Source organism: Nipponia nippon, unplaced genomic scaffold (assembly GCF_047370975.1).
Source record: "Nipponia nippon isolate SJK-2023a ecotype South Korea unplaced genomic scaffold, ASM4737097v1 scaffold_10, whole genome shotgun sequence".
In the NCBI taxonomy this organism is placed as follows: Eukaryota; Metazoa; Chordata; class Aves; order Pelecaniformes; family Threskiornithidae; genus Nipponia; species Nipponia nippon.
In genome coordinates this window covers 9,209,720-9,221,243 of record NW_028262291.1, presented here as the reverse complement: position 1 = coordinate 9,221,243, position 11,524 = coordinate 9,209,720, and the positions used below count along the sequence as shown (strand labels likewise).

General features: G+C 36.9%; 1 protein-coding gene across 1 annotated transcript in view; it reads left to right on the top strand.

Moving 5' to 3' along the window:
- CCDC73 (coiled-coil domain containing 73) overlaps window positions 1–11,524 on the top strand; it is a 75,365-nt gene that overhangs the window by 62,456 nt on the left and 1,385 nt on the right. The window contains exons 15-18 of the mRNA XM_087743892.1: window positions 1,109–1,144; window positions 2,715–2,883; window positions 4,048–5,607; window positions 8,689–8,822. Coding sequence (XP_087600018.1) covers window positions 1,109–1,144; window positions 2,715–2,883; window positions 4,048–5,607; window positions 8,689–8,822 — 1,899 coding nt within the window. The remainder of the gene's footprint in view (window positions 1–1,108; window positions 1,145–2,714; window positions 2,884–4,047; window positions 5,608–8,688; window positions 8,823–11,524) is intronic.

The window sequence follows — 11,524 nt, the reverse complement described above, 5'->3', positions numbered from 1 at the left end:
ATTCTACAAGGTATAATGCAAATTGTGTAACTTTTAAAAATCATTCTTTCTTTGAATGAAAATGAAATATGCGTTATGTTTAGGATGCAGAATCAATGCACACAATCAGTCGTTCATGATAAACAGTACTTGTGCTTACTAAGATAACCCTATGTGTTTGAAAATAGATAAGCTTAAAGCATATGCTCATAAATGCAAAAAAAAGTCTGAGATGTCTTCTAAATATATATTTTACACTATCTTATGGCAAATTGCCATACCACTTTGTGTTGTATGATCGTAAGATTTCAAAAGCTAGGCAGGTTAGGCTGAGTCAAATCTCCAGTGGAACACTGCCAGGGAATTACTGGAGCTGCAGCAGATCATATTGATTATTCTAATTTGTGGAATTTCACCTCGTATCCGTAATGAGTCAGTGTCTAGTAAAACATAAAAGGGCAAGGTGTTGGCTATGATTTAGATCTTGACTATGGCTCCAGGTGTTGCAAGGAAATATGCATATATATATTTTTACACCTAGTGCCATCTGAAATCCCTGCAATTATTTGTGGGGCATGAAATTTAGAATGTATGTAAACTTCTTCATACTGATCACCTGTGGAATAGTAATTAAACGAAGGCCTTTTTTAAAAGAAAGGTACAATGTCAGACCTCATTACAGACTCAAATTGCAATTTAGTTTAACTCTACCACGGTTCACATTTAGCTTAATATAATTTGTAATACTGCTGTGTACCATTAGAGAATAGGGCTACACCTAGCAATGGGTTATTGTGATTCTTTCGTGTGTACATGTACAGGGAGATCTGGTTTTGAGAAGGTTTTGAATTACATAGTATGAAATATTCTGTTGAGAGAAAGGTCATCTTAGGTATATGTATGTTGCTTAGTTAGTTTTCACTAAATCATGGGGAAAAAAATTAAAATCCAGGTTTGATAGTTTTGATATGTACGCATTTTAGTTTATGCATCTTGGACCTATTTTTGAAGGGCTGAACAGCCATTTGAAGTTAATGGAAACGTGGTTTATTCAGCGCATCTGAAAATCTGGGAAGGAATCGTGTAACCTTTCTCCCTTTCTAAGAACACTTCATCATGTTTGTTTCAGATGCACTTAGCCGTTCAGCCCATACCAACAAATGTGGTATATTCCACTTCAGTAGCTGGTTTATACCTGTACAAAAGAGTAAGGTGCACAGTTATATTGTGGTGTTTGATGTTTTTGTCTAAAGACACAGCTCCTAGAAGCAAGAGTTTATAAAAGAATTACAGCTTTCATGAAAGAAAAAGGAAATTTCTCGTATTTGTATTTGAAAAGAAAAGCTTGAAAATGTGATGCCAAGGCTGTATATAGAAGCAAAATTAACTAATTAAAAAATTGGAAAACAAAAAAGATGTAATATTTACAATTTCCAAATCAGAATGACAGGGAAGATGATAATAAAATACGAGGAAAAGAGAAAGAAATTTCAACTGAAACTTCAAATTGAAGGTGGAGTATTTGGCAGAGGAAAACTATTTTTAGGACCCTCCTCCATTCACCGTGATTCCTCCCTCCCCCAAATCAGCAAAGCTGGGATCATCAGGATGTTTCTGTGACGTGTAGAAAATTGTTTCCTGCAGATTTGTATTCTACGTAATCTACTATGCCACCATTGCAATAAGCCCAATTTTACCAGTGTTGTCTACGCACCTCCCTCCATTTTGCAATATACGCTGTCCTCCCCACACATCTGATGCCCAAGCACAGCGCTTGTAGCTCCCTCCCACAGCCCAGCCTTCCTTTTGCAACACCTCCAGTCATCCAAGTATCTTCAGCTTTTTCTCACATCTTTTATGGACTAAGAAATACCCCTGCTCCCTCCCACATCTACCTACTTTTATGGCCTGTCTTTAGGGCAAGAGCCCGCATATGCTCCTGCCTTCAGCTGCCAAACAGCTGATGATGATAAAGGATGCATCTTCTTTTCTATTTGGTTTTTGGGGTTTTTTTCGGTTTGGTTTTTGGTGGGGTTTTGTTAGTGTGTTTCTTCACTATTCAGCTCCCAGTTTTCACAGAACTTTATCAAATGCAACTTTCAAAAATAAAGCCAAATACAGCTGCAGTAGTAGACCAGTGACTTAAACTTTAAGTAGACACATCTTTCAGGCTTCTACTGCTGTTGAATTTGACTCAAATTCAGGTTAAAAAGCCATGTGGGAGGGAATGAGGAACTGACTGACAGGAATTGCAAATTCACAAGCCTTATTTGCCTATGAAATGAAGTTGAAAACCCTAGGTGGTTTGTTAGAAAAATATAGTGTTAATATGTGTGTGTATGCCCATGTGTTTGAGTGGAATTAGCAATCATGCAGGTTTTTTTCCACATGTAATTACTGAGCAGGTCACTGATTTAGCCAGTAGACAGAGGGACTGATCCAGTCAGCACGTGTACAATACAAATTCCTTCCTCTGAGAAGTTCTGTCAATCTATGTAACTTTTTTCTGTGGACTGTAATATAGCAGGACCTAATTTCTTTCCTACTCTTCTAAGGTATTAGTCTGCTTTTTTTTTGTCCATTTGCTTTAACTTTGTATGCTTCAGGTGAATGGTCTTTAGTTTCCATCAGAATTGTAAAAATAATTTTAAATCTAAGTCCTGAACTTTAAATCTAATCAGTGACTGTAGTAAATTATTAAAATGTGTATAATCTTTTGTCCTTTCTTATGCTAGAGTGGTCAAGAACACTCAAAAGCCAGTGAAGTACAGGCTATTCAGAAAGCAAATGAGTGTATGCAGTCTATAGTAAGAAAAGCCTGTAATTTTGGACATGATGAAGAAACTGAAGTAAAGAACACAATGGACTACTCTTTAAGCATTGAGGAATTACAGATAGAACAAAGTAATAACATTACATGGATAATAGAGATAAGTAGTATTGTTGAAGAAAGGATAAATGTTTACAGATACAGTATATGACAAGAGAATGCTTGAATCCTGAATTAAATGTTTTTGTGCTAACAACAGTAAAATTCTTGGTGTCAGTAGTGCCAATCTATGATAAATTCACAAAGCTCTGAATGAAAGGACAGTACTTCTAGTGGCTGCCCTGGGACATTAAGATCGGTGTGCTGTAACCCCACAAGCTGTTGCAGTGCTCTCTCTGCATGCCAGTTCAAGTAGTGAACAGGGGTTAGGAAGAACTATGATGTGTATAGAAGTGTTTGGAAGCAAAACCAAGGACTGTCCCATAAAACAATTAAAAAAGGCAGAAAGAGAGTGATTGCGCTGCACAGGACAATGAAGGTCTGTTCATGTGGATAATTGTAACGCTTTTCTATGCAAAGCACTCTGTAACTCCAGTAAGTAATTTTTTGAAGCCACCTAAAGGAAATGTACTCAGTCTCTAATGCTCGGTCTCTAAAGTGTAGCAAAGATAAGTGGAAATTTAAAAGCTTTTTAAGGGCAAAGTGACTGCTTTAAAGGATCAATGCTCACAGCCTTTGAGTGTATCTTTCAGAAAACACCTTTCAGATACTGAAATGCTTGTTATTCCTCACTGGCCCACTATCATCAAGTCATAGCATATTCCTTTTGGTATGAACATAGTCCCTTAAACAGTTTTGTTTGGGTTTGTTTTCCATTTAGCTAAAAATGCCACTTTCAAAACAAAGACAAATAGAGTTGCAGTAGTAACCAGTGGCTTAAACTTTATGTAGACACACAATGGTTGATTAAGTATGTGTTATAATTTCATAATAAAGACCTCTTTCAATAATAAGGCTGACAGCTATCAGTTGGGAAATATTTCAACTATAAGCCGTATCTAAAATCTACAGAATGTTAGTATATTTTCTGTTTGAACAGCTTATAAATATTTTGCAAGTTACCATAATACAATACTTCAGTAACTTTTTGATAGACTTGTGTGTGTAATGTAAGATAAGAAAAGCCAGTATCAATACTAATCTTGAGTCTATCTTTCTGGAAATTTTAAACTGTAAAAATAAAGCAGTAAACCTCTGGGTTATCTATCACTAACTAGAGAATACACTTACTCTAACAGATTTACAAGTTCTTGAAAACAGTTTTAAGGATGAAATTAATGTTGCTAGCCCTTATGAAGAAAATCAAAGGGAGGCTTCTCCCAGGAATACCCTCTGCACAGATACTGATTTAATTACTCAAGGACAGACCTCAGAAATATATGTCACTGAGTGCAAAGAAGCAGAAAATCTAGGAGCAACATGTAGAATGTTACTGGAGGAAAACAATGCAAATTTAGAACAAAAGCTACAGGACAGCACTGAGCCGTTGACAGTATGTCACACGGAAACACGAGGAGTCTTTTTAGACAGTACTGACACTGTAGGTGTCTCCAAGAAAAATGCAAGTCAGGAGCCTGACTCTAGCAAGCAAGGATTGTGCAATACTACGGCTGAATCAATTTGTACTAAGGCAGATAAAAAATCAAATACCATACAACGCAACAAAAGCATCCTTACACCTGAAGCACCCAAAACCGAGTCTGAAGTGGTTCTTTGCACTGAGAAGACTGATGGGTGTGAAAGAAGTACAGATAATCATCAAGCTAAGGAACTAAGTTTTAGCATCCTGTCTTATACTAAAGAAAATGCTCACACAGAATACCAAAAATGTAGCTTGCTGGACAGTGACAATTATGCAGGTAATGGATTACATAAAACAGAAAAAAACCTGTTAAATCTGAGTAGTTTACATAGCGATAAACTTCCTTTTAAACAGATACACACAGATGCTGAAGACAGAAATTACAATGACAATGCCAGAAACACAAACAGAAATGGTGCGCTGAGGAGTACTGGTGTTGCAGCAACTGATGCTCAAAATCTACCAACTGTTTATTGTGATAATGCAAGCGGTGATGATGCCACAAAAAAGCACGGTGATAATACGTCTCTCTTAGGGATTTTCAATTTATGCCCCCCAAAAACAGAAAGAGGAATAAATGTGGAGGATGCGTGCAGCAAGCAACCTGAACAAGACAGTACTGAACAAATGGGGAATGATACAAATACATGTACTTTGAACACTGAAGCCGTATCTCCAGTAAAGGCTGATGATCTTGAAATAATTGTTCATAAAAAAAACCCAGCAGATAGAATTAGTACAGATAAACTAATTCCATGTAAAAAAGTTAATGATGATATTCAGATACACTCCATCAAAAATGGACGTTCCCTGGAGATTAATAATTCAAGAAATAACACATTGTTAAAAGAGAAAAAAGACTCGCTGAATAGTACAGATCCAGGAAGGAAGTTTGCTGAGGGTCACCTGAAAGAATCATGCTCTTTACCCATGAGAGCATCTGGAAATTTAGTAAACGTAAGTGGAAGGTCATCCTTTGATCTTTCAACCTCAGATAAAAAAGCTGAGAAAACTCCAGTATACTTAAATTTTTTAGACCTCAGTTCTTGTTCAAGAGTAAATCAAATGAGAGGTCAAGCTACATGGACTTCAGCTTCCAAGGAACTTTCCCTTTTGAAAGAGAAACTACCGTGCTCAGTGGAAAACACAAAGGTTATTTCAAAAACACAGTGTCAAAATCTCAGTGAAAATGTTGACAGAAGAGAAACAGGACTAGGTAAGAAAAATAAGCATTTACGTTTTGAAGCACGTAGTGAATATACTTAGAAAAATTATCAAAATGTGCAATTTCTGCATCTAAGTTTAGTGTAGCATTAGAAAAATGTAAACCTTCTGACATTTTAGTTATATGGCCAAAAAAATGAAAGATGAGATTTCTCTGTTAATTTATAGTATAAATGCAACTAAACAGCTTTTGTTTGCTCAATTATCTGATTAAATAAACTTTTCCTCATATTTCCCTTTGTGAAAGAAAAGCAGTGCCATGACAAATGGAATTTTTATAGGCATTTCTAACCCTAATGCAGAGCACACTCTCTCAGGGCTCCGCATATCTCTGAAAAGCACTGAGCAGCTTTTGGAAATTATTCAGTGCCCTCGTTTTGTATACAAATTAGGGTAGTTTTTGAACCAGTAGATGCTTCTTTGAATGGGGCTTAGAGAAACTTTACTTTTCTATTTTATTGTACATCTTTAATTCAGATGGACACTTAAAGCCATCTGAATGTGTTGAATGTGTGAAAGGAGAAGTTTATATTTTTTGAAGCTCTGGAAAACACACCTAGCTGTTAAGAGTGCTCACGGAGCTTTTCCATCTCCTCCTGTTGGCACTTGCTGATTATTTGCTGAGCAATATTTTGCATGTGCAAAACAGTAAATATGAGCTTCATTCCATGTGTTTCTAAATCATTACTGAAATGTGGAAAAACTGTATTTTAAATTTGTTTCGCAATGAAATTAGCTGCTAGATTACCCCTATACTTATTTACTAAAAGTGCCGTTTTTAAACTCCATCTTTTACCGAAGTAATAAAAGCATCATCTGTATTTCCACAGTAAATGGACTTCAGTTTGTTTACAGATATTCCTCCAGTTCAGTAACTGGACATAGTAAAAGATAATACGTGCTGCCTTCCTTTCTCAAAATAAAGCTTGCATGCGGATTCTGTTCGTAATGCATGCTGTAAGCTTAAAAGCAGATGATCTCTTGGACTCTGGGAGAAATGAAAGCCCCTGCTTTTGTAGAAAAATGGAGCTTTGGGTGCTTATATGTTTTCCGAAAGAGCTAGATCCATACATAATACAGGGTGTTTGTGTCTAATTGAGGTTTTGTTGAGGTGGTGTTTTGAGCTTTGTGCCTTGAATGTACCAAGAGCAGAATGGACCCCCGTCCCTTAGTTTTGCAGCCAGTGGCAGTGAGACAGAACACCAGCAGTCTGGTTTCTTTATATTGTTCTGGTGTTATGAATTTAGGTTTATAGGTAATTTGTTTCTGTAGTTGGTCTCTTGCCTTTGTATATTTGTATACAGATGCACAATTTTTGAAGTTCAGTTTCAGAAAGGTCTTTGTCCCTAAAACAATAGTGGTGGTAGCAAGGCAGCAGAATCCTGATCTCGGATGGCACATTACTTCTTTTAATAATGTGAATTTTGATACCTGTTTCAAGAAAATTAATGCATAGATATGTGATGTCCTGCATGTATCTTTTCTGTAAGAACAGACAGCACTGTCTTAAGTTTTCCCACGTGTTCCTCCTCCTTCTCTTGTCAGAAACTTTTCTGTATCCAAAGTACCGTACTTCCAAGAAGTGACTCTGAGAGGTTCATCCAAAGGAGTTGGTAGGGATTTTAATATAACTCTAATTGCCCAAATGAGTTTTCTAGTGACCAGTACAGTCGCCAGACCTTGAATTCTAGCAAAACTTCACAGTGAGGATCTTGTTCTGGCTCCCAGATGTGCCTCTCACTCTCATCATACTGCCTAATTCAGATAGGTCCCTCCTTCAACTTGCTGACCTCTCTGAATCCTCCACCTCTTTTGGAGACTAGAGAACCTTACTGTCAGAGCACCCAAGAGTTAGTTGTTGTGGTACTCAGCACTGTAACTTCCAAGATTTATTGGGGTTTGTTTTGTTTTCAGATATTTTCCCAAATGGCAAACCCGGAGTGGAATCCATGGTGTCCCTAAATTTTTATTTTTTTTTTTTTTTTACTTACAGAATCACAAACAGTTTAGCCATAGGGGCGACTTAGAGGTGAAGAGCATTGGTGAAAGAGTTTAGTAAGCCTGTCTGAGGGAATTCCTTTTACTGCCTAACCACAGTGCAATTTACTGTTTACACAACTCAGGTTCCCAGAGAGCAGCCACTCCACATCAGTAAATGGAGGAATGAACTGGGAATGGACAAGATCTTCCTGGCAAACTCTTGAAAAATAAAACAAACACAATCTCATAATAATTTCCCTCTTTGTGCCCCGAGAAAATACCAGTATTCTTAATTAACTGTTAGACAACCATGAGGTAACATGTCTTTTCATAGCAAAACAAAGATTTTGCTATCGTAGCAGTGGTCGGCGGGCATTTGTGTAGTGACAAAACAGCTACTGTTTGCATTATGAGTAATTGTGAAAGTACGCTTATGTCTTGATCTTGCAAGGAACTCGATATTGGTTTCAACGGAGCTATTAGCAGCGCATAAAGCCACTGCAGGATTGGAACCTTATACTCTGCTATGATTATTTACTTATTTGCCCTTCCTACCTTTATTAGAGAGCTGTAGCCTGATTTCCTGAAATATTAGGTGTAGCCATTTACAAAAAGCCTCCTTATTTAAAATGTTCTTGTTTGTCTAAAAACCTTTGTATTTAGAATGTCTTTTTTATTACAAGTCACCCTGGAATATGATGTCAGGATCGCAGTAATTACGTATTTTATTATCATTATCAGAAGGTGAGTCTTAAAGTAATACTGTTTGAAAAAATATATTCAGTTAGAATATTCAGAATACATACATTTTCTATAAATCACAATTTTAATTTATCATTAACTTAATATGTGAAAATGATATAAAACATTTTTAATCAGAGTAGAAACATACCTCATCTTTAGAGACAAAATAGATGCAGAAGTATGTGAAAGAAAAAAAATGAAAAGGGAAAAGCCTACAACAGAAATTCAGTGATTTAAAACAAAAATATTTGATTTTTTAAGATCAGAGGTAAACCAGAAGTTTAGTTATGTTACAATTAGTGCCTAGAGACTAAATTGCAGTTGTTACCATTTCCTTTTTGTCAATCAGGTTCTACCAGTTTTAACAGAGCTGCCGACACTTTGAATACCTCTAGTATCCACCGAGACCCCCAGGGAGACCCTAGTGAAGAATGGAATGCTACAGCAAAGACTTTTTATGATTCTTCTTTTCCCACAGAACATGTAAGTCAATTAAAAATATTGCGGACCAGACCTCAGTGAGCTAATTCCACAGATATTTGTACAACTGTACGCATCTGGATACTTTAAGACTGAGTCAATCTCCAAAATAATATCAAAAGGGCAACAAGGCACCATTTTTCACAATTAAGGTTGATAGAAAGCAGCAGGAAAAAGTCACAGCATATGAATCAAACAGATGCTAACCAGTCTGTTTGGGAGGGGAGGAAGAGGGTAGTTCATTGTGTACCCTAATAAAAATCATCACCTACAGTAAAAGTAGGAGTTAAAAAAAAAGAAAGGAAAAAAAAATAGTATGTAAAAGTAGAAAAACATAGTTTCCTTTATTCCTTGATAGGAAAATGTTACTTAAAAGAATCTGTGAAAGACTCAAAATTCAGCATATCTATGAATTAGAGCCTATCTGTTTATTCTACGCTGCAGTTATGCGATGCCACATTTAGAGTTCTCTTATTATTTAGTAAGATGACATTACACAAACGTGTAAAAGCAGAGAATTAAAAAGAAACCTGTTGTTTCCCTGTAAGACAACTTCATTCAGGATGGCACTAGCAATGGCTCATACTGCATTTTTAGATCTATGTTAGACTGTGGAGCTTGAACAGCTTTAACTGCTGTATTAGGATTTGACCTAATGCTAAACACATTCAAAAGTGATACAATAATTTACAACTGCGGTTGACCTTCCTTTTTAGAAGAGGTTCTAGAGGTATGTCTCAGGTAGTTACGGCTGTCATCTTTGGATGAGGTTTGAGGTCAGGGTGCATGGTGTTTTCAAGTGACCAAGTTGGCTGACTTCAGCGGACTTAATCAGCTCTCAATGCCATTAGCATTCACATTCTCTGAAATTCAAAAGTAAAGACTGATGTTTTAAATTACTCAACTTTCCTAACATGACTCTACTTGGGAACCAGTGAGGTAGATTTTTCACCAAACACAGTGGTGGTATTTACTGTGTGTCTCTTGCTTTGTCTCACTGAGGTGGAGCCAGGAATTGAGTGAACTAAAATACCTGATCTACAGCTAATACAAAGCTGTATTTCATTATCTGATTGTGGTTATATCTACTTTGTCACCTCCAAATTAAAGCTCCTTATGTGTTGCTGGCTAAGCAAAAGCTGAGATGGACAAGAACAGAATGCCTTGCTTGTTTATTTTCCAAACACTTGATCTATGAAATCTCACCCTGGGATATTGGAGACCACTCCTTCCCTTCTGTCTTGGTATCATTCTAATGCCTTCTGTCCTCAAATTTGTCATTTTTATGACTGATACGAAAAAGCTGTTGGGAGATTAAAAATAGGCTCAGCAGTCTTTTTTGCTGCTCAGTTTATTTATTTTGACTAACATGTATGGTGATAACTAGAGCAGACTTATGTCTTCCATAATTTGAGTAATCTTAATTCAACCAAAGTACAGTACTCTAAAAAGTGATAAACATTAAAAAGAAATGCTACAGCTGCAATTAAAATAAAAAAAAGAAGAACTGTTTTAAACATTAGTCTGTACATGCCTGAGTACCAAGGTAAGGATGAATAAGCATCCTCAGCTCAGTTTAAACACAAGTCCCTAAATGTGCAGTCATACTATTCAGCAACGGATGTTTTTTACGCATGTGTGTCCCATAGGTGGCCATATTACTCAGTGCTGGCAGCAAGACTCGTTTTCCTTGTATTTTATTGTGAAAATGCTGAGGCTTTTTAGTTTGACAGCTGAGATTATTCTTTTAAAGCTTTATTCCAAACCTGCTGTCACAGAACTGTATTAAAATGCTATATGTATATATTAGCTAACTGCAGTTACTTCTCCAAAGAGGTCTAAATGCTTGTTGTCTTCAGTAAAATCCAAGTAACATGGCATGGCTTTATTTCACTGGAAAATTTCACTTCCACATGTGGAAGACCTACATGAGAGTTTTTCTCTTGGATTATTAGTACAGGACAGATGCAGCCCGATGTGCTATTCCATAGAGATTCTGACTAGTGGCATGCAATGAAGTATGATCTCTTTCTTTCTGAGGCCTTGGGAAGGAGCATGGGAGAGTATATGTATACAGCCGCTAGAAATAACAGGTTGAAAATGTTATTGCTCAAATGAAGAAGTTACTTCCTCATTGAAATAGAGATCACAGTCCTTATTGACCTAAGTATCCGCATGTTCAGCTGCATGGCAGTAATGTTGTTACACATGCAATAGGCTGAGTGAACAATTTGCATGAAGTTTATTGTTCATATTTCAAACTTCAAGAAATGCTTGTGCACGGGGGAAAGAAAGCTTTAGCACAAAATTCCTGTGCTAAAATAAAGGCAGGCCTCATAAAGACTTTGTGGCTTACAGTTGGTTGGGGCACAGTTGCCTAATATTAAAAAAATAATTGAGCAGAGGGGGAAGGCCTCATTTTGCAATCCCTGTAAGCGAATTACCCTAGCATGCAACCACATTCTTAGATGCTACGTTACAGACCCCCAAGAACAACTGCAACACTGGCTCCGTGTAACATGGCTTTGTTGTGCACCTGTGCTCCGGCAGGCGGCTGGTGCTGCACGCTGGCCTCCCCGAGAGCCAGGCAATGTTGGATTACGAGTGGAGAACTCATCATTCAAGCAAAAATCTGTTTCCCTACTGTGTTGCCATAAGTGTTTGATTTGGATAGCTATGAAATAGCTATCAAATAGTAATTAAAA